This window comes from Penicillium psychrosexuale, assembly GCF_028828465.1.
Source record: "Penicillium psychrosexuale strain IBT 29551 chromosome Unknown utg000001l, whole genome shotgun sequence".
NCBI classification, from domain to species: domain Eukaryota; kingdom Fungi; phylum Ascomycota; class Eurotiomycetes; order Eurotiales; family Aspergillaceae; genus Penicillium; species Penicillium psychrosexuale.
Genome location: NW_026643186.1, coordinates 1957575 through 1981509, shown reverse-complemented (window position 1 = coordinate 1981509; position 23935 = coordinate 1957575). Strand labels below are relative to the sequence as shown.

The 23935-nt window shown below is 46.8% G+C and overlaps 10 protein-coding genes across 10 annotated transcripts; 4 read left to right on the top strand and 6 right to left on the bottom strand.

The window, feature by feature from the left end:
* Nucleotides 1-1790: 1790 nt before the first annotated feature.
* Nucleotides 1791-2768, top strand: N7518_000766 (uncharacterized protein; the record flags this gene model as incomplete). Its single annotated transcript, XM_057181694.1, has 1 exon — nucleotides 1791-2768. One exon carries the CDS (start codon nucleotides 1791-1793, stop codon nucleotides 2766-2768), a length of 978 nt encoding a protein of 325 aa, XP_057047044.1.
* Nucleotides 2769-3371: 603 nt separating this feature from the next.
* N7518_000765 (uncharacterized protein) lies at nucleotides 3372-3635 on the bottom strand (the record flags this gene model as incomplete). Its single annotated transcript, XM_057181693.1, has 1 exon — nucleotides 3372-3635. One exon carries the CDS (start codon nucleotides 3633-3635, stop codon nucleotides 3372-3374), a length of 264 nt encoding a protein of 87 aa, XP_057047043.1.
* Nucleotides 3636-4173: 538 nt separating this feature from the next.
* On the top strand, nucleotides 4174-4686 carry N7518_000764 (uncharacterized protein; the record flags this gene model as incomplete). The annotated part of the gene is made up of 2 exons (XM_057181692.1): nucleotides 4174-4447; nucleotides 4565-4686. The coding sequence occupies 2 exons, from the start codon at nucleotides 4174-4176 to the stop codon at nucleotides 4684-4686; spliced, it is 396 nt and encodes a 131-aa protein (XP_057047042.1).
* A 1617-nt stretch (nucleotides 4687-6303) lies between these two features.
* N7518_000763 (NCS2 family permease) lies at nucleotides 6304-8184 on the bottom strand (the record flags this gene model as incomplete). Its single annotated transcript, XM_057181691.1, has 3 exons — nucleotides 6304-7038; nucleotides 7092-8018; nucleotides 8095-8184. 3 exons carry the CDS (start codon nucleotides 8182-8184, stop codon nucleotides 6304-6306), a joined length of 1752 nt encoding a protein of 583 aa, XP_057047041.1.
* A 2006-nt stretch (nucleotides 8185-10190) lies between these two features.
* On the bottom strand, nucleotides 10191-12025 carry N7518_000762 (MFS transporter; the record flags this gene model as incomplete). Its single annotated transcript, XM_057181690.1, has 3 exons — nucleotides 10191-10446; nucleotides 10501-10907; nucleotides 10958-12025. The coding sequence occupies 3 exons, from the start codon at nucleotides 12023-12025 to the stop codon at nucleotides 10191-10193; spliced, it is 1731 nt and encodes a 576-aa protein (XP_057047040.1).
* A 1151-nt stretch (nucleotides 12026-13176) lies between these two features.
* Nucleotides 13177-14279, bottom strand: N7518_000761 (uncharacterized protein; the record flags this gene model as incomplete). The annotated part of the gene is made up of 6 exons (XM_057181689.1): nucleotides 13177-13334; nucleotides 13388-13538; nucleotides 13589-13647; nucleotides 13708-13749; nucleotides 13804-13929; nucleotides 13982-14279. 6 exons carry the CDS (start codon nucleotides 14277-14279, stop codon nucleotides 13177-13179), a joined length of 834 nt encoding a protein of 277 aa, XP_057047039.1.
* Nucleotides 14280-14284: 5 nt separating this feature from the next.
* Nucleotides 14285-14625, bottom strand: N7518_000760 (uncharacterized protein; the record flags this gene model as incomplete). The annotated part of the gene is made up of 3 exons (XM_057181688.1): nucleotides 14285-14322; nucleotides 14357-14366; nucleotides 14398-14625. The coding sequence occupies 3 exons, from the start codon at nucleotides 14623-14625 to the stop codon at nucleotides 14285-14287; spliced, it is 276 nt and encodes a 91-aa protein (XP_057047038.1).
* Nucleotides 14626-15260: 635 nt separating this feature from the next.
* Nucleotides 15261-17329, top strand: N7518_000759 (uncharacterized protein; the record flags this gene model as incomplete). The annotated part of the gene is made up of 2 exons (XM_057181687.1): nucleotides 15261-15563; nucleotides 15611-17329. The coding sequence occupies 2 exons, from the start codon at nucleotides 15261-15263 to the stop codon at nucleotides 17327-17329; spliced, it is 2022 nt and encodes a 673-aa protein (XP_057047037.1).
* A 1048-nt stretch (nucleotides 17330-18377) lies between these two features.
* On the bottom strand, nucleotides 18378-19184 carry N7518_000758 (uncharacterized protein; the record flags this gene model as incomplete). Its single annotated transcript, XM_057181686.1, has 1 exon — nucleotides 18378-19184. The coding sequence occupies one exon, from the start codon at nucleotides 19182-19184 to the stop codon at nucleotides 18378-18380; it is 807 nt and encodes a 268-aa protein (XP_057047036.1).
* A 3145-nt stretch (nucleotides 19185-22329) lies between these two features.
* Nucleotides 22330-23139, top strand: N7518_000757 (uncharacterized protein; the record flags this gene model as incomplete). Its single annotated transcript, XM_057181685.1, has 2 exons — nucleotides 22330-22573; nucleotides 22628-23139. The coding sequence occupies 2 exons, from the start codon at nucleotides 22330-22332 to the stop codon at nucleotides 23137-23139; spliced, it is 756 nt and encodes a 251-aa protein (XP_057047035.1).
* Between the last annotated feature and the right edge of the window lie 796 nt (nucleotides 23140-23935).

Genomic DNA, 23935 nt, shown 5'->3' with positions numbered 1-23935 from the left:
CCAGTCTACAAATAAGACATTTAATGAGACCGGCTGAAACGAGATATCAAGGCGAACCGATTGGGAAGCCATGGGGTAATTTTCTATAGGACCGGGAACCCTCCTGCGCCACATGGTGATTTAGGATTCTTGATTATTTCACCCACTGTGATGTAAAATCCTGGGGCTAGTAATGTGGGATTATTTGCGGGACTAAAAGCATAGCCTTGGGGGGTGTACATAGGGCTTGCAAAGTGACTGGGTGGACTACATAGCCAAGTCCTTCATGTTTTCTGATAACTAGAAACAGTATAGTTCGGTCATCAGCCAGTGCAAGCTATGTAGATCTTATAATTCCGCAGCGGTTCGTTCAAACTCAAATCTCATCTCAATATTGCCAAAAACCCTAGCTACAAGGAAAACACCACCTCCAATCAATGTGATTTACACATCAATCGGAGCCTTGACTAGTTCAAGTCTTACGTCGTTATGTATGATAAGGTTTCCAAGTACAATTACGTCCTAAAATGGTTTGTCCGATTTATAATCAACTTTGGTTTTGCTTTCAACACTATTGCTTTCCGCTAAATCTCTTTCAAGAATTCAATTGTCATAGAGACAACCTTGAATCGGTGGGAAAGACTTCTGTACATATCTGAGCATGTCCATGACTCCTTGCTGCAACATCCCAAGCCGCTTGGACTTCACTTGACACGCCGTACTTTGATGGCCTCATCCATGCTGCTGTGCCTGAAGTTGCCTCGTATCTAGATAATACTCGGTTGCTGGTGGGCGGGATCTGTCAACATCAAGGTCCTCGGATTTCTTACATTTAAGATCGTCTAGACCCTAACCGATGAGGCGCTTAAAGTCAAGGAGTATAAAGATAACGAGAAGCACCGTCGCGGGGGGGGGCCGAGGCCGGTAAGAACCTCAAGAAGCGGAAGCGCGAGACCGGTCTATTCGACCCAGGGGCGTACTCCCATTGAGCAGCACATTCGTGAGGCATACCGCAAGCTATAGGCTACTCTACAGAAGGCCGTGGCTATGCTGTTGCATAATGGTCGGGTTCCTCACCGCATTCCTCTTGCGTTGGTGAGTATATAAATCTTCTCTGTATATTCTTATGCTAACAATGCCAAGATTTGAATCTTCGGAATTGACGCCGCTTCATGAATTACGCGAACGGTAGCAGGAGTTTGCGGACGATACCCAACTTTGTCTTGTTCTATTTGAGTTTATTTTGTTTGGTTTAATGCAAGCGTCTGAAGTTGACTTGTAGAAATTCGGGATTGTTAATGGGACCCCTCATGCCTGAATTTTGACAGCGAAATGCACCCATTCTGCTACCGCCTTCCCAGTTAATTACACCGCCCTCCTAATTTGTAATACCGCTCGTTCTCCCTCGTTTTTAACTGGCGAATATTTGACTTGCAGAATATGGGGTACAGCAGGTACCTACAATTTGTATATGAACCCTTAACAATATCAAGTCACTCTTCTAGAGGATGGCGACAGCGAGGTTCTCTAAGTAGAAGATTTACAGTATTGAATCAGCTAGGATAAGCACTTTTCTGTAAGCATAGAGGTATATCTTTTACTATGTAAACCAGAAGTAGGCAGAATACATGGCAGAAAAGATAAAATGTGGCAGAAATGTGGCAGAATTATGAGTGGTACTAGATCAGGAAGGCGGTATTGGAAATTAGGTAATTTGGGGGCGGAAGGACGGGAAATAACTCCGCCTTCCCCTGTCCCGAAAGTCTCATCCAATCACGTCACACGAACCATTCCCGTTTGGCTGCATCATCATGACTCTGCCATCCGTCGTTAGTGATCACGATGATTCTGATTTCGTTCTCCCACCCCAGACAGATAAAGGCAAGACCGAGACAAGCATGTCCTTCACTTCCCTCATGTCTGCTCTTCCCACGGACTGTATTATACGGACCTTTTCACGCTTCAAGGGCCTACGGCTTGAAGCTAAGCAGTTACTAAAGTCTCTACAAGAGAAGGGAGATGGAAACCAGTTCATCGTTGTCCTCAATCTATCGGCCCTAACAATCAAAAAGCTCGACGAAGAGCATCAGACTAGTCTGGGGGGCATTGAGTATCGTTTCCAATGGGAGGGGACGACAGGGCTGATTAAAGTGGTTCCGTCAGAACGCCATGATGCAGTGACAAACCAACTCGGTCGAGCAATCGACATGAAGCTTACTGCAATGGGACTAAGGTGGTCAGAGATGATCTGGACTGGAACAGCTACATACAAGCCTACTGTCGGTGTAGGTAAACAGGGAGATCACGCATTCCTACCACCAATTCGCTGCCCCAATGGGCTTCCAAGTGGGTCATGGCCGACCTTTGTCATCGAGACAGGAGTTTCTGAATCTCTCCCTCGGCTCCGCGAAGACGCTAAGAGATGGTTCATAATTTCCCAGGGTCTGGTGCGCATTGTCATTCTTATCTCGATTAAGGCGACTGAAGTCACGTTTGAAAAATGGCAGCTAGCCCCCCCGGTGCCCCATCCCCACTCACTCGAGCATATCTTGATTCACTCCGCGCGCAGCTCGTCAATATCCCTCCACTTACCAACCAACCGACTCCCACCCAGCAGGCATACTCAGCGCAGGAGGTCTACGTCCGGCGCAACAATGTTGTCGGGGCCCCCTTATGTCTTCCATTTGTCGCTGTTTACGACCGACTTCCAGGACCAGGAGAACATGATCTCCTTCTCAACGTCAATGATTTCCTCGAAATCACTAGAATCTTATTCTGATATGTTCTAGTTTGCTCTCGGCTCACTGCCCATCGTCCCCAGATGCCTCTATTCTGTTATGGTCTGCTATCGGGCTCCCTGCCCATCTTCCCCCATATTCTTCTTCGATTTTCCGTGTATTCTTTGAGATAGCTCTACAAAGGACTGTACCACTATTGACCTATAATCTATCCCATTTATTAGGGATCTAGTACGTACATTTTCCTTAACGGTCCGAGCTAGTATCACGTTGAGCTTCTCGAGGTCGAAGTACAACAGTCTACCCTAGAAAGATTCACCTACTTCCACAGTGAATTTACTAGCGTATAGATCAACATGGTATTTAATATGGTATTTTACTACTCATACTAAATTACTGCACTTTTTTTAAAAAATAAATACAGTGATCTCAATTTCTCAACTTTCTCAACACTCCATTTCTGACTATTTAACACCTACCTATTATCATGTCTGCCCACTCACCGGAATCTTCATATTAGATGAGAATTACTGATCAATTTAGCCCGACCATATTTGGCCTCATCGTTCAGGGTCTCAAGTTCTTTCTGTATTCACATCTGAAATTATGTCCAAGGGCGTTCAATTTGTGCAAGCAAAATCATACATTCATACATCACAAGGACACAGACCGCTTCTTATCCGCCATGATTTCATAAATCGCGTCGATGTAAGCCTTGGCGTTGGCGTTGCCCATGGCCCCTGGTCCCATTTTGTTCATGGCATAACCAATAGTCATGCGGCGATCTAGATCCATGACCATCATCGATCCACCCAAACCTCGCCAGAAGCAAATGTTTCCTTCGGGGATAAAGGTGATAACCTCCGGCACCGGCAGGGCGACTCCAAGCCCAAATCTGATGTTGAGGTACAACACCATATCGAACACCGCTAATCCGCTCCTGGAGCATCTGGTCGATAGTCTTTAGTCCAAGATACTGCTTCCCATCGACAGTGCCTCTCAGTGACACACTTGGGTACTCCCAACTCCTGTACTAGATCGTACTTAGTCGTTGGCTCACCCAACCTAATAGAAACCATGCGATCCTCTCCGTATCACACTATGAAACAGCATCGCTAGTTAGTGCTTGGCCATTTTCATTGCTTTGTCATCCAGGATGTTTGCCCGGCGGATGATTACCCCGGATGTGGCCATGATTACCAGTACCTGATAAGAGACCTCCTCCTGTACAAATAACCACTTTTTTATCGAGAGTATAGTTGCTTTCAAATATATGGATAATCTCTGGCTTCTGCTTGGACAATTGACGTGACGTCGCTCAAGTATCCTTGCTACACACTTAACTATGTGGGCAGGCTAGTTTCATATGCGACCTACGTAATTATATGGACGGTCCGCTCTGGATTCTAAGAGCGCCAGGATGAATAAATACAGGCTGATTCCATATTTGTGAATCATGTTGGTTTTGTTGATTATCTCTAACTATCAAATACTTCAGAATATCGTCATACCCGAACCAACTATATATATCACGGAAACCCGCGAGAGAAAGCCATATATCAAGGCTGTAAAAGGGAACAAGGAAGCTGGGATAATTGTCGAGAAGAGCTACATTACCAGCAAGCAGCTCCCAGCAGCCATGGAAAGCCCTGGTGTTGCGCGACCTAACGCAGCGGTATCTTTGGGAAACCTTGAGGGCGACCTTGAATGGGCCAGGAAATGTGACGGTTGTATATATATGAGTATAATGCCCTTAAGATCCATCACCCTTGTGCTAAATTGTAGAATGCTCTGTCCTCGGTGGCAAGAAAAACAAAGAGAAGAGACACAAGACTCCTCCCATCTAGTAGGCGAGGCTGGTCATTGCAAGGTCTTCCACGTTGGTGCTTCTACTCGGGGCAAGTTCATCACAGTCTTCAAAATCTCCGAGGATCTTATCGATTACCTCTGCCTGGCCACTCACATGTAGAAAGTTTCCAATGGAAGCGTGGATTTGGAGAAGTCTAGGATCTGGAAGTTCCCAACTTCCGTTATGAACTCCGAAATTAACAATCCGATTTTCAGGTAAGAGACGGCTTGTCTTTATAACGGTATCCGGAAAGGTCTTAATTCGATATCGTTGAGGAGTTCCGGTTTCCTCGAAAATAAGTCTGAAATGACCGAATTCCTTATGAATGTCGTTATCTAGCATCATGATATTATTCTCCGAATTGATCTGTTCCGAGGTAAAGCACATATTGCGAAGAACTGGGAAGTAGCGCCTTAGGTTAACCCAAATCGCTGTATTTCTGTGTCGGTGATTGGCTTGAAAAGATCCGAGTGCAAATGGAATAATATAGGCCGCTTCAAGATAGGTCGTTACTGCGTTCCGTGGATAGGCGTGAGCGTGACTATACAGCCCCGTTGCAAGACATTTATTACCATCTCTTTCTAAACAGCGGTTCCAGAGTTGCGACTGAGAGCTAAGATCCTCAATTGAATCTTCAACGCCAGAATGCGGAGACAGAGTGACCTCAGTGGGTATTTTACCACCCTGTTCTTTCAATGGAATCAATAAGCCGGTTTTAATGCTTTGGACTAGTTGCCGAAGCTTCTCATCGTTTGAACACTCTAAAATGTCCACCTCCAGATTTTCTTTTCCGCCAGGAGGAAGGATCTCGAGGAAGTCACCGAGGAAGTCCTTTGTTTTGTCTGTAGGTTCAAGTAGTACGTAGCTGTTCAACTTTCGATCCAGCCTCTGGCTTGGTTATGAGTATCAAAAAGACTACCTAGAAGGCATAAGCGGACTTACCGTCTGGGATGATGATATCACTATTGGCACAGTGGTCTAATCTAATTAGGACAGGTCAATCTTGTTGTGCTAATGCTGATGATTTATAGTCGTCCCTTGAGCAGTGAATTCTCTTCTGAGATCGCGATGGCTGTGACGTGCCAGGTCTTACAAAGATAGAAGAGTGCATCAATTCAAAATAACTTAGAGAGAGAGAGAGAAGAAGCAAGTTGCAAAGTGGGAAGCGGCCTGCTTATATGGTTGACCTTTGCAAACAATGCAAACAAAGCAAACTTCAAACTCTCGCTTAGCACTAAATTTGGTTCTGCGAGGTGCTGCAGCACTTGTCAAGGCCTGGTATATTATCTAGGCTTTGAACTTTTCTTTTCGATAATTATGAACGTCAACTTCTCCTACTCTATACGCTTAGTATATTGGTGAATGCCCGAGGGCCGTTTTATACCCCAACTCTATGAAAATTTGTTCTCGAAAGGAGAAAGTGATGGAGATGGAGCTCAGTCATTTCGCGAGTTTTTCCAGCTAATGCATGGTTACAGGTGCGCCGCTGATCCTTTCGGGGTAAGTCTTCAATATGGATGGTAAATCTCGACTGCACATACGAAAGACTTTGGGTGGTATTAAGCAATACATTCATTTTGTGGCATGTAGAACACCACCGAAAGACAGCAGGTGTAGATAGGAAGTCAATAAATACATAGAAAAAGGTATACAAAATGAACATATCTGGTATAATGCCGTGCGAATTAAAAATATAACCAACCACAGTGCAACTGGCCTCCTTCATCCTCGAAATATTTAGGCTGCTTTAGCAGTAGGTTCATGACCTTTCTCAAGTGCCACCCGTTCCTCCGACGCGGAAGAGAAAGACACAGCCTCACCGGGAGTAACCCGCTGCGCCGCATACTCCTCATCAGGTTTCCAGAAGTCCTTCTTTCCATGAGCAGCACGGTTAACCCAGGGTGGAAGGAAGCCGCCCTGGAGCTTCCAGGACCAAGGATCGGACTCGTCCTTGTTAGGCGGGACAATGCGACCAAAGGTGACTTTCTCAAGACACCAGGCAATGCCGTTCAGGGTGATGTAGCTGGTGATACCGGCGATCAGACCGTAGGCAATGCTGTATGTGAACGGCATGATAGCGATGGTGAGGAAGGCGGGGATCGCATCACCGTAGTAGCGCCAGTTGATATCGGCGGCAGACTGGGCCATCATCGCACCGACAATCACGAGCGTACAACCCGTGGCCCAAGGTGGAATGGAAGCGAAAATCGGAGCGAAGAATATCGCGATGAAGAACGCAATGCCGGTGACGCATGATGTCAGACCTGTTTTGCCGCCCTCGGAAATACCGGCGCCGGACTCGACGAATGCTGTGACGGGGGGACTGCCGAGAAGGGATCCGATTGAGATGGAAATAGCGTCAACCATGTAGGCAATGGCGCTGCCCTCGAAATCTTGGGTCTCCTCGTTGATTGCGCCGGCGAATCGGGCCATGGAGTACATTGTTCCTGTGGTGTCCAGAATATCGACATACTGAAGAGATGTTAGTCTTGAACCTCTGCGTGTATAGAAAGCTTGCGACATACCAAGAATGTGATGAAAGCCAGTCCAAACTTGCCGCCCTTGCCAGCCAAGTTCCAATCCTGAGCGACTAGAATACGTTTGATAGGATGGAAAGTGACAACTTGCTTGAAGAAATCAAACCTGCTGGTTCCGAGCTCAGTGTAGGGGAAGTAAGTGACGGGCGTAGTGCGAGGCCACGAGATGATAGAAACCAACAAGATACCCATGATGACAGCACCCTTGATGCGGTACATCATGAGCATGACCGTCATAATACCGCCGCAGAAGATACCAACCCACATAGTAGGACTGCGCATCTTAGTGCTGCTCAAACACAGGCCCGTATCGGGGTCGTAATTGGCGGGGAAGTCCGCACATCCAGCCAACTCAATGGGAGTGTCAGTGCCACCCTGAACCATTCCAATACCAGCACTGTAGGTCAAACCGATCAATGCGAGGTAGAGACCGATGCCGACACCGGTCGCGAGTTTGATAGACTTTGGCAGGGCGCGCGCCAGCCACTGGCGCATACCGATCAACGTCAAGCCCAAGAATACCCATCCTTCCACGAAGACAGCGAGGAGGGCAGTCGAGTACGGGACCATGCCGCTACCACGGACTCCAACAACGGTGAAAGCGAAGTAAGCGTTCAGACCCATTCCAGGCGCAAGCGCAATAGGCAGGTTGGCGAAGAAACCCATGCAGAAAGTCGAGAGACAGGCGATGGCGGCGGTGGCGGTGATGAGGTCGTGATTGACTTCTTGTGTGCACAGAGCGTACTCGACATTAGTTGCGCAGAAATCTTTCATGTCTTCCTCGGGGCAGACGCAGGTTCCACCGGTCAGAGAGGTAATGTTGCTGTTGACGGAGATGATGTATGCCATGGCGAAAAATGTGGCGAGGCCGGCGCGGATTTCAGTGAAGAAGTAACTACCCTTCCTTTCTCTAGGCTGAGGCATGGTTTAATATCACATTCAATATTGCTGCGATCGCAGAATCACATAGAATGAATGTAGTATCACTTACATGGCCAGAGCCCTCTAGACGAAACCATGTCCCCACGGGACTGCGAGCAACTCGCACGTTGGTTTTGTGAACCCAGTTAGCGAAACCCATTGTGAAAGAGTATCACGATCGTGTGTGGTGGAGACAGCGAATTCCGGGGATGCTGTCGTCTTTAAGACGCAGTATTTAAAGATGTTCCCGCAGTGGAGGTGTGCAGGATATAGGGTCCAAGGGAGAAATAGGGCAAATCTCAATGTGCTCTCTTGGCCAACCACAAGCTGTTGATAAGAAGTCAGCAAAAAAAAATTAGTTTCGCCTCCAAATACAGTTATCTCCGGGGTTTATGCCTTGGTGGGGTCGTGTTTCACCCGTAACCTGCCGTCTGGCCGTCCTCATTGGCTATACCGTTGCCGACAGGGTTTTGTTCAACCCTTCGAAGGTTGTTTGTGAACGAAGAACTCGACAACCAGGTGATGAAAAAAAAGGTCCGGACATTATTTCGAGTCCCTGCAAATCCAACGTGTCCGAATCCACCCTTGGAACATCCAAAAAAGATCTCCATGTGCTTTCGAAAATGTTGCACATGAACATTCCTGCAATGCCAAGACGCCCGCAATGCCAAGACGCCGGGGCGCTCAGCCCTCGTGAGCTGTCTATCTTATCGATTTTCTGTGTGTCGTGTTACTTGGAAAGATGCAGGGTTCTCGATAACGGAGGAAGCCGATGACCTTAATAAGGACCATCCATCGAATATCCCCAGTCTCTTGGCTCTGGGATATCCGGCGGCCATATCCGATCGTGGGCCATCAACGAATCTCACCCGCAGATATCGGATGCGTTCGGTCTGGCACGAATAAGCCTTCATCCATCTGATTTACATCTCGGTACGGGATACAGATTGGCATTTGCTAGCACGGATGTGCTCTGCCAGGAGAAAAGGGGTTGCGTCAGACTAAACCGCTCCGCTCCGCCACGTGAACCACGAGGCACCAGAAAGTCAATTCTTCTGGATATCTCGTGCTGATCTCTTGGATACATGCGGAGTACGGCGCACGGCGTATAGACAGTGCACAGCAGACAGATTATCTTCACGTAGTATCCACGCGTCGTCACCGTTGCTATAGCACAGGGCACGTGCTGGAAGTAATCATGAAGTCGCCTCAACTAGGATTTATTCGATCAGTCTCTTACATAGAGCTATCGCAGCATCTTTGCCATCCATTATGCGCCGCTTAAAGAAGGTGCACGACGTTTTCAAGTTGAAGCATACCGTGCCGAGGGCTATCGTGCAATGCATCATGTTCCACCATCGGTATCAACCCACTGGGAAATGGAACCACGCAATCTTGTCAACCTTGCCAATATATTATCCTCTGTGGAGTGTGACGTGATCAGTAATCTATTCACGCCTCCCGAATGCTGCCATGTCTGTTGGCTCCCTGGATTTAGACCGACAAGAGTGCTCCTGAGTATCTGATGGTGTCTCAAAGCCCCCATGGTCTGCTAGACGATGCCGACCTTCCAGCATTGATTGTCAAGAATGATGATTTAGGTGGAGGTACGGGATTTATTTTTAGATGTAAAATCCCAAGGCGCTCAATGGCCGTCCAAATGGCCCCAATTCCTCTGATCCCGTCACTTGGCCTAGAGTCAAAATCGATATCTGGTCTTTAGACTTGGTACATTGTCTCCTTACTCCACACTCTCCGGATTGCTATTCTAAACTGACGTATGCCAAGTTATTCCACTTTGCCACAAATGAAATACTCTTTGGCCTGGGTGTATATCTACCGAATTGAACGGAGGTTTGATACATCTTATGTTCAACTTTGTTCAGGGTAAGAGTGATCATATCACTGTTTATTCGGATGAAAGACCGCAGCCTGAATTTTGCGTAGATAATCCAGAGAAATTGTCGACTTTCCTTTGGTCAATGCAACAAAACCCACAGGATCGCAACCTATGGCCGGCCTTCTACGGAGTACTTCATCCATTTAAACGAATGACCCACACAGAGACAGTTCAGTGATTAAGGTTACAATTTTTAAAATTCTATGGATTTCATTATTAGCAACAGGGAAATTTTATGTATGAAAATGCAAACGTAAAGGTCACGCCTAAACAGACTCTGTTTTCTCCGACCTTGATGGAAGAGGACGCTCGAAGACTGGAGCGAACTTAGATCTCTTGCGCAACGCAGGTCCGTATTTGATGAATAGCAAGGGAATCGGGATCATGATGAGCGCCAGACACCCAAGAAGTGTGCCGGCCCACTGCACACCCAAGTTGATGAACATCTGCTTCGAGAACAGGGGGAATGCAGCTCCCACCGCCGATCGAATGATAGTATTCGCAGCAAAGACAGATGCGGCACTATTTCAAAGTCAGTATATAGTTCCACGGAAAAAAAACCCCCAGAAGTCATACAATGTCAAATATGAGTCAATCAAGTAATTGAAGCATTGCAGGAAGATGACATAAATGCCGAATCCAGTCATGATTCCGCTGGCTGTGGGGGCCATCCAATGGATTGACTTTGTCCATCCAGTCCAGCCATACCAGAAGAGCCCGATACAAAAGCAAATACCTCCAAGGATGGCGGGAGGAAGTCTCCATTCCGGAATGGGCATGTCATTGTTGGCAGCCAACTTTTTGGTATATGCCCTCTGATCATAAAGGAGATAGGCGCCAGCTAGAAACTCGCCGATGATCAATCCGATGAATGGAAGACTTCCAACACCGAGATTCATTCCGTGGATTCCTTGGAATACAACGGGGTACGCACCGAGAAGCGCGTACATCAGGCCATATACAAAGCTCATCCAGAGAGAGATCTGAGGTAAGGTTAGTTTGGACCGGCTCGAGATATTCACGCACAACTTACCAGGAAAACAATTGGCTCGGTGAAAAGCATGCGGAATGGCCGACTGAAATTGTTCGTGATCAGATCGCCCCAATCGAGCTCGATCTCTTCTTGTCTCGCGCGGATTCCCCAGTTGTGTGTCTGCCGTCGCAGGATGACGGCTTTTTCCACAAGGACAGCGGGTGCATAGGTCTCTTTCAAGAAAAGAAGACAAAGACCAGTGGCCAGCCATCCCATGAAAGAGGAGATGTACATCGTCCACCGCCATCCCAGGTAAGACATGGTGATGAAGCCACCAGTGAATGGAGACGCGAATGGTCCCACGAACACAGCCATGGCGAACATAGCGATAGCCACACCGCGCGTCTGGTTATTCCAAATATCGGCGTACACGGCCGGAACAATAGCGATCGGGCTAGCAGAGAAAAATCCGGCAAAGAATCGCGATATCATCAAAGTCTGGACGTCCTTGCTGGTCGCTGCCGCAATGGAGAAAATAGAGTACCCGAACATACCAACGCAGATCGGCCATCTTCTCCCGATGAGCTCACTTGCCGGTGCCCACACCGTTGGGCCCGAAGCAAATCCCAGAACGTATAGCGTCACACCGAGCACAGCGACTTCCGTGCTGATATGAAAGTGAGCACTGACATGTCCGACCGTGGAGGAGAAGATGGCACTTGCGAAAGACGAAACGAATGTTGTATATGCTAGGGTCACTGATATACCGATTTTGCTTGCGAGGGACCAATTCTGGGGGTGCATAGGATCGTCTGCATCGTTGAATTCGACGACGTATTGTTCCGGGTCTGGGAGTGATGGAGGATGAGGCTTCCCAGCTCCGAGAGGGATCCACTGATCACGCGGTGTGATTCCTATGCCGGAGCCAACAGTTGTGCGATGTTGGAGTCGATAAGTATTAATTCGCTCTAGCTCGACTTCGTTGGGATTGCTTTGGCGATGAGTGAGGCCTCCTGAGGGCATGGGCTCAGCTCCCGACAGACGGCGATCATCAATCGTCGGGATGGTACTGAGGTCATCACTTGCACTGCTGATAGAATCATGTGGGCTGTGACTCCGATGAGACATGCTGAAATGCTGAAGGATACAAAATTCAATTGGATTTCGAAGACGAATTTTATCTAGGGAATGAACATAATATATATGGGAATCGACCAAGCGAAAGATTTGGACCATCTGGTTCCCAGGGATCGGACGGCCATTTTCATCATTTTGATGGTAACTGACGGCGTCATCGAGTGTAGCTTCCCCGGTTGATCCGTCCAAAGTGCTACGGCAGTTTGCAGAGCGGTGTACGATCAGTCCCAACACGGTAATACGCTCCGAGCCCCGGTCGCGAACCATGGTACGATCTAGACATCGGAAGTCTATTCGGCACTTAGGAACAAGATCCAAGATGGGGTATCATAATAGCCACTGTATACCGACGTGACTATTAGCAGTAGACTGGGAGAGTCTGAGAGTCAGTGAAGGGTCGGGGAAACCACCGACAGCGACCCTGCTACTAGTACAGATCTTAAAGTATAGCATCACCAAGAAGTCAACAATAAAGGTGCCCATTTGTACAGAGTAGTATCGGTACTCCGTACCCCAGCTTTCATTCAAGGGTCTGAACCCTTAATTCTAAAAAAAGAATCGCAGAGGAAACAGCTATCTCCCAAGGCAGCTTCCAAATACATGTGGGCTGGAAAAAGAAATTATAATAGAAAGACAACGAATACAAAACCTATACTCCGTATACATTTTCGTTCGCCATAACCGCTGCGCCTTGGCAAACTGGTTTGCTAGTTAGCATAAGAAGAGACTGGATTATGTCTGAGAAAATGATTTTCGGTTCCACTAGGGTTAGAGTGGGGCGAAGCTTGCCTGTTCTTTTCAAGCTCTCATCAAGCAAGCCTATCTACACTTGGAACTGCCCTTAAAATGTCATGCATCATATACAGTTGAGTACGAAGCTGTATGATTGTCTATCCTATGACTTGACGGATCGGCGAGTATCTGCTGTTTGTTTCATTAGATTATTGGCTAGATAACTACGCGAGATATTCAATGTTTGCAATGTTTGCAATGTTTGCAAAGGGGCAGCTATCAATAGGCAGCTTCCCACTTTGCAACTTGCTGCTTCTTTCTCTCCATCTAAGTTATTCTATATTGAATGCACTCTTCTATCTTCGCAAGACCTGGCACGTCACATTAAATCTATTTGCTTAATCTGTCCATCAATCTTGAACATTACCCAGCAAATCAAGTGCCTCTTCTGCAGTAAGATGACTAGAGGGTAAAAATCGCATCAACCCTTGGATCACATGAAGTAGAGGTTTGAGTGTTGGATCGGGTAAACCAGCAAACTTCCGTTCAAGCTTCGAGGTTCCGTAATCTTCGAACAAAATTAGCAACAGTTCTGTATGTGGATCAATTTACTTTACTTACCATCTTCTAGCTCCAGATTATGTCTAGAACTCCTCAGCATTGATTCCCACTTAGCCGGCAACCTCTCCACGAAGCCAATCATCTGGTAAATTAAAATTTCGTCCTCGCTAAGATACCAGAATGGCCAAGTCGTGAATAAGAAGGAATAAATCTACAATTCGCCATAAGTATATTTCCTTCAAAGAAATAATATTAACGTACCATGCAACCTGTGCGCCATAAGTCGACGCGATAATCAAAGTGGTCAGTGAAAATCATCTCTGGTACCCTCAATAAAGCCGGCTGGGCCAGCTTCTGAGGTTCCTATCCTTGATAAAAACTCTCGCCGAAATCGAGGAGCTGAATATCTTCATCGTCCTCGTCTATCTACTCAGTCTATTCTACTGCCTTAATCAGTTGGGCGGGCAATTCATTACCCAGAGGCGTGCTATCAACCCGTTTCAGCGGCTCAATTTCCGGGAATCTAAGAATATCAAAAAGCTGCTCCTCAGTCTGTTTAGACAAATGAGTACAACTAAATGCAATGTTCCGACTACTGATATCTAATGATATATCAGTAAAAAGGTCGACTATAGAAAGGGGAAGCTCCCTTACCTCCGTGGCATATGCCGGCACTGTGAATGAATTTGACGGCTTTTAAAAGCTGCGTAGAAATTCGTAGCACAGTTTCCGAGTCGAGTTCATCGTGAGCCTCATAGTAGTCCGAGAGGACCTTATCAACTGAAAGACCAAGTAATTCAAAAACAAGACATTGGTGGGTTCCGTTAGGGCCTTTATGTATAAAGGCATCAAGCAGCTGAACAATATAGTTTGCAGAAAGCCCTTTCGGAGATTGCCTCTCTAGAATTTTCAAAATTTGTAGCTCTCGCGATATCGGCGAATTTGCGGTCATGATTTTCAAAGAGACCCATTGATTTCGGCTGGCGTGAGATTAGCTAGAAATGAATAAAGTTGGTAGCCCCGTCTTACCGCCCCATACCTGGATGGGGGCGGTAATGCCATCATCCCACCTTGTCAGGGTGGGAGGCACATGAGACGGCTACAGGATAAACTGACTCTCTGTCTTTCGCAAGCCATACTGTGGAAAAGCCACCCCATCCTAACTTGTGATGTATCTTATAACGATCATTTTCAAATGTATCTCCGAGGTTGACTGGATGGTATCCCCCAGGCTGATATTTTGACAATGACTCCTGTGTATAAAGAAGGTTACTTTGGCAGAACAGAGATAGATCCATCTTAGAACGCAAAGCGGATGAGAGCAGGGAGGCATTTGCGATGAGAAGTTGCGATACATTCGGGTAAATTTCACTGCCAAGTTGGATGACTAACCACCCTGAGTGACCAGTGTTTTTGAATTCTACTGTAGAACTGTACGTGCTTTGACAAACAGAGTGAGATCTTGTCCAGCCTCATAATATTGTAATATTGTACAAATCCAGTTAGCCCCTGTCTAGTGTCATACTGGATACCTGATTTACCTTGCCCCAAGGCCCGGGTAACTAACTGTACTGTGTGACAAGGGCTGAATGGATCGACGAATTGAGGCCCCGGTTTTAGGGGGCTGGTTATGAGGCTCATACCCAATCAACTACATTTAAGGGCTGAAGGATCAGTAAATGGCAATCATGGCCAAATGGCATTTTTAGCCTCGCATGACTCAGACAGGATTCCGGAGCCCATTTGCCAACCGTCTAATATTGCTTTGCGCTCATGAGAGTCTAGATCCTTCACGCCCGCTTTAAAAACAAACACTTATTTCTCCTGCATGAGGGGCTGTGTACTCTGTAACCCGTAACGCATAAATTAATAAATCCCCGCCATATCGCTGTTAGGAGATTTTTGGTTTGAGAACCCCCTCAAACTCCCCGACATGAGGCAATTGAAAAGTGCCCCCTACGGAGCTTTACCAGGCGAGGAAAATTACTCGAGACCATCAGAATTCCAATCTTATACGGCAATCGAACTCCCTGAGATCGACGACCAGAAATATCGACCCCAACCCCAACCCCTCAAGGTCTCTCAGTTGGATAGAATTTCTCGTCTAATATGGGACTTGGCTCTTGCCATTGTAGCCTTGCTCTTCACGGTGTTCGGTATATGGGTTTCTTGTATCGATGGAAAACCGGCGGGCCCAGACTCCATGGGCTCCAAACTATTTGAAGTCTCTCAATATGTTAGTTGCCCCAATCCTACACTCGTCCTCAAGATCGTCGAATCTAGCTGACACCACATTTCCTCCCAAAGGCGCCCACTGTATTCCCAGTCCTTTTCGCCGCTATTGCCGGTAGCAGCATCAAAAGTATTGCATCATGGCGCATCCAGACCACTGGAGGAGCGACGATCGGGCTAGTAGAGCAATGTCTCGGCAGCCAGAATATCACAGGAGCCATTCTCACCCAGATCAGGCTGCGCGCGGTAAACTTTGTCGCCGTCTTTACCGTTCTGCTATGGTGCCTGTCTCCGTTAGGCAGTCAAGCATCTCTCCGGGTAATTTCAATCGTCCCGAGTTACCCAGGTAATCCGGTCGAGTTGACTACTTTAAGCACCTTTACTCCGTACCAGTACGGCTACCACCAAATGGTAACGGAAGCCATAACATCGGTCGCTAACCCCATGACTGCCTCCTTGGCTGCGGGTAGGATACTTGCGACCCGCAACCAAGACCTCTGGGGTAACATCCGCCCTCCTGTGATTGAGAATCTCGAGACAAACAGTACGGGTTGGATGAATGCACCCCAAAACAACAACTTGACATACGCGTCTCTTGTCGGCATGCCGGTGATTGGCTTACCCGGCTCCGGCAACACATCATTTACCCTCTCAGGCTCGTATCTATCCGTGTCCTGCCCTGTCTTCGACACAATCCACACTTTGAATTTCACCAATTTCACCGGGTCAAGTGCTCCATCCCCCGATAATGGCGACGATTGTAGCTGGACGAGCGCATGGGGTGGATACCAGTTTATGATTGCCATCTCGGAGCCATGTTCGTACTCACTCAACGCATCAATGACAAGGACTCGAAATGCCCGCAAACTGGTATGGGAATCATGGGATCGCGGTTATGCAGGTGCTATCGATGATAGATCCCCCATAACGCGAGCCATATGCGACATTACGACGACCTATGTCGATTCCAACGTGACATGCGAGAGTTCAGGCGGAAGTCAGTCTACAAACACTTGCAACCTGTCCTCCGTTCGCCGGTCGGTGGATGAATCACATTTCCACAAAAACTGGACTGTCTTCGATCTCAATTTGCCAGGTGATCCCGAGCTTCCGAAAGGCTATAACCACGGATTGTTGGATATACTCACTACCCTGTATCCCTATGTCGAGCAGAATGGCGGTCTACAGCCCTTGATTGGATATTTCATCGACCCTTATAACCCCGTCGTGGACTTCTTCGGCGAGAATCTTATGTCGCCTAAGACCACAACCCCGAAAGTCTTTGGAACGCGTTTATCACAGATCTTCAATTCCGTGCTCTATCTCGGAATCAGCCCCTCGGCATTCACGGGCTCTGTTAACATGACGAAAATCACACAGAAAGGAAGCCAAATCAAGAATACCCCCGTCAAATTCATGGCCAAAAACACCCATCTGCAAAATATCGTCAAATGTGACCGTCCCTGGCTCGCCGTTCTCATTGTTTCTTCAGTGGTTATCTTCTGCTTTGCACTGGTGGGCGCCTATCTCCACCTCATAACGATCGCTCCCGATCTTCTAGGATCGATCTCCGTTGTCCTATTGCAAAATAAGATCGAAGGAATTGTTGGATCTTCTACATGGTCTTCGGATGAATGGTCCAAGAATACGCGAGACACAAAACTATGGCTTGGAGATGTTCAGCCTGAAACTGACGTTGGATGTCTTGCGTTAACCACCGTGGCACAAGATGTTCCTGCTGGTTCAGTGAAGCAAAGACTGTATTATTGAGATGTATGCTGTAGCTGATCAGGAATGACATTCTCAGGGCTCCCAAACTTTCCGAGCTTGGCTTGGTGAGACATTACATGAAAGACTTTATGTTTTTATGTCTTTTTTTTATAATATATACCAGAGCACCAGTTAATAGATTATATTTTTCATGACACGTCACTCCAAGCTACAAAGATACCTAATACAGCTAAGACTGTTCCTTTGCATCTATCCATTCTCCTAGCTACAATACCGTTAATGATGAGATTTGATACTAAAAGGAAATGCCGAAGCTGTATAAGCGGCCGAAACTCATGTCCTATGCTTACTAAAAAGGCTGAAGAGTACCTACTGAAGAGGGGACTCTAAAACTGGGACAGCAGGGGCACTGACAGCCCTTCCTGCAAAACAGGCGTGAGACTAGAGTCGTCACTGGGAGTAGTAGGGTGCTAGAGAGGAGAAAACCATGGGGTGACTACCAAGAATAGAAGTGGAGTGCTGCTTTTATATCACATGACCGCCTGGTCATCCTACTCTGGAATCCCCACTACACTTCCTAAATAGGAAGGTACCGACAGGTGAATGTGCCTTCCAACTCGGAGATGGAAGTCATAACAATAACAAAATCACGTTGCGCGCTCATGGTATTTGATGAAGAGGGATCTCTGTGTACTAGGTTGCCAGTCAGCTCGTCTCTCATATATGCAATTTCATCTTGTGGAAGGCAGGCTATCTGTACACTTGGAGTAGAGAGATTAAGAGAAGCGGAACCTTTCAAGTCTAATGGAAGAACAAGCGAGAAGTGCGGATAAGTGAAGAAATAATTATAGTGGACGTAGTCATTTCATAATTGCTGAGCGTAGTGCAGAAGGAATTGACGAGAAGAAGGGGAGAGAGAATAATGCTTTCCTCTTTTGGTGGGGCCGGATATCAATATCAACACCAAGTGGCAATGAAGGGGAAAAGACCCAAATGCAAGCTTCCTGCTAACAGAACTAGATCAAACACATCTCGACACAAGCAGCAACTTCAGCTAAAATAAAGCAACATATCCGCTCATGAGACATTAGAACCGGTTGAAACCTTCCTTGATATTGTTTCCATCCATCTCACTTATGGGGCTGCTGCCCAGTTCAGCACTCACTTCACCTCCAACCAACTCAACAATTTTGGACCCAGGGGGAGGCCTGAATGGGCGCACGGCTGAGTCTGCTGCCTTCTCCACAACCGCGGTAGTACCACTTATCGATGATCTAGTAGCATCTGCCTCATGGGGCCCATAACCACCATGCTGGTTAGCAACCGCGGCATTCTTTTTGTTCCTCTTTCTGATGAGAACGACAGCGAAAGTGACTATAATGGCAACCGCAGCTACGACGCCAACCACGATGCCTGCAATAGCACCACCGGAGAGAGATGGACCAGAGGAGCCGCTGTCGGAATTGGCTATAGACACTGCGGTGGACTCGGTGGGGGTTGCGGATACCAATCCCGAAGACACAGATGAAGATGTGGATATGGATGTCGTAGCGGATGTAGACGTCGATACCGCGAGTGTAGAGGTTTGGTGTTTGGCATCAATATCCGTCTCAGGCAGGACATCGAAAGCCGCAAATGCTTCACTGGCATTCTTTCTCCATATTCCGCATGCATATCCCGCCCTGGAGTCACACTTGAGGTCGCGGTATATCGAGACACATAGACTAGATCCCTCGGGATCCCAGGTAAAAAGCTTTTCTTTACCAATAGGGGAATTTGTGCAGTTCTGTGAATCTTGGCCGCGGGCGATTTCGGTGGCATTGGTCGCGTTGGTGTAGCGGAAGGTCCATCCATTCACCAGGGGAATTAGGAAAAGTGCATATAATGGTATCATGACGGCGACGTGGGTCTTTTGAAGAGTGAATCCAAGCAAAGGAATTAAACGATCGTTGGGATTGGATTTTTAGCTGTGAACCGTCCGGGAGGGGGAACATAGCAGTAATATATAGACCCTGGTTGCTTATTGAATTTGAAGAGAATAAACCTCGTATTTAAATCAACCTCGTCCGTGGTGGAGTTGTTCTAGCCTACGCTTGCATCCAGTGAAAGTCCCCGGCTTTGGACCCTGAGATGACTGCAGCGGCCGATCTATACTAAGTAGGGAATAGACGGGTGAAACTGAGGAGTTAATGCATATTAACACGGTCTCTGGCGCATCTCCAGGATCGGAGGCCGGACTGGACGAGTATGGATTAGTCGCGTGCGCCGTAGAAAAACCAAACTAACTACTTGCTCAAGAACTCATAACATATAACAGTAACAGGTTGAAACCGTTCTGACCTCGAGTTATACTAACGACCTTCATACAACGGCTATATGGCCTGAATACTACACCATGCGACTCAATACGTATCTGACACTTGGTGGCTGACCATTTCCGAGAATACGGGGTACAGCAGTCCTGTGCTGATACTTCCTACCATGCTTGTCAGAATCATAGTCTAAATCCAAACGCTTTTTGCTATTTCTGTTCACATGCTGCGACTAAGGTCTCGGCGGGCAGCCATCTTGTCCGTGGAGAATGATGATTGGTGCCCTATGTGCCGAATACGAGGTGAAGAGCATGCGAAAAATTCAGACTGTAAACTAGCAGTTTGTCTGCTGTATTGTAAACAAAGACAAATATAATGAATGGTCATATCCGTAAGGCTGCACATAAGGAGTTTGTTGCTATATTGGGTCATTCACGGCCCGGGGCATCATGAATAGAGAAAAGAAAAACGCACCCAGTCGCCAAGAGTCACGGACCGATAATGCTTGGTGCCAAGGGTCTAGTATGACTAAGTTTAAGTAATTTCCACTTACTTAACTCCATAGGGCTTCTCCTCGGAAATTATGATCCAAATCCGTTCTAGTAGCAGCAAATAGACGATCGATATAGAGCGTATTATTAGGGCCCTTCGGTAGACCATTTCAAAATATTCTCGGTGTATAAAAGCATACAATATAGCAATGTTCATGACTGTATTGAATCAAAATTGAAATCACTTACCCATAAGTGGATGAGATGTTTCCCTTCGGTGAAGGCTCCGAGCTAAGACTCAAATGCCTGAGGTATTACAGGATATACCGTTGTGTCGGACATCCGAATCAACAGCAACATGTTTGTGTGAAGTTTTTCCGTAATTTCCCCGGAGATGAATTAAAGATCATACTAACATTGAAAGTTGTCAATAAATATCCCGAATGGTTTTTGCTACCGCATATGACGTCAAAACACAGTTTCAAAGGTATGATGCTCACAAAGTCATCGCTGGAAACGATACTTGATTATCATTACTCTCAAGCTTGGGGACGAGAATCATGCAGTCGACTAGAAGGCCAAGTATTTGATTTTCTTCATGTATACGTATGATAGACATCGTGGCCCCATTCTCCCTTGTCCGGTTGTCATCAGGCACCCGACGAGCCGAGCGTAGAGTATGATTGAAAGGTGACGCAGCGGTGCCGGTAAGGCCCCGGGGGTGTCCAGACTTGCTATTTTGTGAGTAGCTGTTGCTCTGCCACATGTGGTTATTTTTCAGCATACTTGAACACTTGCATGCGAACTCCTTACATGCGCAAGATCTGTAAATAGCAATTGGTCTAAGTACATTGATCTTGCAGCTCAGCATGAGACTATAGATGTAGGATAAGCTTGTACCTCGACATCGGAGCTCTACGGATCATCCCTTCTGGCATCTTAACTCTGCTAATTGCAATAGCCACGGTAAAGAATCGACAGGGATCCAATCAAATCGGGAGCCTGTCTTAACTTGGAGGTCAGTTAAGCATAATGAAAGGTAGGTACCAGGGCACTCGCATCATTGATTGGCAATGATCCTTGTCCGTCGTTTGCCGGAGGTTCCTCTAATGATCGAAAATCATCCCGGTGAGCCTGATCACTTGTCTCAGAATTCTCCCGACAAGATCACTGCCGTCTGCTGGAGTAATAGTCGAGCTTTCTATTGCAGTCTGAATTCCACTGTGGTCTCAGTCCGTCTTCAGAAGTTTTGTCATTCGTGTGACAGTAGGTGTCTCCCCCGTGCTATTGATATTATTTGGTCGTTTCTTTCCTCAGCTCTCCTCGGTCATTCCATTGATGTAGTTCTGATACAACGAGGTGTGAACCGTTGCTGAATGTGTTCTCTATAGTCAGTCATCGATTGATATCGCCACAAAGCCGCAATATCTAGTAAGAATACATGCTTCAATCGTGGACTGTTCATTGAATGAGGCAGCCGATGAGTCCATTGTCTGACCAGGAACTGATATGTGAAACAGAAATCCACTTCTGACTTACCACCGATACTATGGCACCAACCAAAATAGTCCATCACACCAAGTCCGCATCCCTCTCTCTCCATTCAATTGTCGAAAGAAGCGGCCACAAGGGCAACTGGGCGAACAGGAATCGCGGGGTGATCCTTGTCTTCTGCATCGTTTTCCTCGTTGTGATGGGAATCATGGCACTCTTTGCATACCGACGAATGTTAAGACGGAAAGCTGAAAAGGAGTCCTATGAAACGACGAGTGATTAGTTTATCACACACTCTGTGCTCTCGCTACACCAATTTCCATTCAACTCGATGGTGGACGACCCTGTGTGTTGTGTTAAATTTGAGCTGTTGTGATGGGCTGTTCAATGCTGTTTTGTTTGTTTGTGTCTACGTGATGAGGCTGGTACTGAATGGGATGCCTATTGGCAGTTCAGTTGCGAGAGAATGGCATGGATGATGCTCAAATGCGAAAAACATAAATTATTTAAGAGTTAAGCATCAATAGTAATCAATAATACGTTCGAGTTGGTTTCACTTGCAAAAACTACTACCGCCCTCTCGGTCATTCCTGCAGTTGCAATGTGCACCTGCAACTTGTACAGAACTTGACTTTTCCCAATGACACCCATTCTCATATGTGAGACCCTTTACTTCTCTAGATATTTTCTACAGACAATCACCATTATTTGTCCCATCGCGTCAGATTCTTGAGATGAAATTATGGGTTCAGAAGCAGGCCCGTCTGGTGTTCATCCAACCGATGAGAAGGGAAAGAGAAAACGACCCGAGTCGCCCGCTCAAGACCTAACATCTAAGAAGGTTTCACTTAAGGTGAGAGGAGTCGCTGCTGTCAGAGAACCACATATTCACCCCGAGAAGCAGGAAGAGGATCATCTCCTGGACTATGTTGACACATGTCCCAAGGGGATTTCATCTCAATATCCAAACCCTGTGAATATTGGTGGTACGGTGAGAAAATAGAAACTCTTCCCACGCGGCAACAGCTAACATCGAAGAGAAAAGTCACCGTGGCCAATTGAAGCAAGTGCGGTGAATTATCCCACGTTCGATGACCTTGGCAACTTCAAAAAGTTCGTACGTGATTCCCGTGATGAGGCAGAGCTTGCCGTGTATCTTGGACTGCAGCATAAACACGACCTCAGGCAATTCGCTTTTTCCTGGCCTGTCATCAAGGCGTGGATCAGAGCACCGCATAATCAGACTATCTCGCTGAAATCGGAGATAAATCATCTCATCAAGGGTGGCAAAGAACTATCCTGTATCGAAGATCCTTACCAAGTTTGGCCGCAACTCCCCGAGGAGTCAGAGGAGGATGCTTCTTTGCGAATTACACACATCATGGCATGGCATCTAGTTCAGATGTCTAAGGATATTGAGGAGTACACCATGAGCAGTGATCTGCATAACTTCCACCGCACAAGGAGATACCGCGGTGAACTAAGCGCGATGTTGGAGCTCGATATCCCGCTGGACAACATTTTTCATCCTCGTCCCCAGCTAATATCTTAGAGGAACAAGCTGGACGACAAATTCGATCGGTACTGGACAATCTTGGGGTATGTTTCATGGATTCCCTATATGGAGTCCTGGGAAAAAGCCCTTGAGTTTTTCGCCTCCTCAGAAAACAAGGCTACCATATACGACAGCAGGATGCCGACAAAGACGAGACCAAGACCCAACCATCTTAAGTTGGCTCAGCAGTGCTCCTCCTCTCTATCCTTGGACAGAAGTATTGAAGGCCTTTCTCCAATTCAGGTAAAGGTAAATTGGGACATGGACCAAAACACATATGAGAACATGAATCTGTGCCAAGTCCTCGCAGGTATCGCTCATGAGGGTAAACTGCTCCCTCCGATGGATCAAATGATGACACAAGACCCTCGATCATGCAGGACTGGTGCATCATTCCGGGACATAATTCGACATATGATGTCTTGTGGTGGCTATGCATTGAATTTGTGTGATATGACGTTGTCGTATCAAGCGGAGATGGATAACTGCTATTATCAGATCGACGCTTTCCGATCACAGTGGAAGATACTTCAGGGGATATTTTCAGACCCGGCCAACTCGAATTTTGTGATTCGGGTGCTTCTGGATGTCCATGATTTCCGGAATGGGGATGTTTATGAAACGACCGAACTACCACCGGTGTATTGAATACAACCTCTCGATCTCAACCTGTGAGGAGTGGCTTTTACTGAGGATCCTTTAGCAGAAGCACTCGCTTCGTCTTTGGTTTTGTCTGTGACTTCCATTGTTATTGACTCATTCATCACCTAGTCCTTATTATGTACAAAAATCT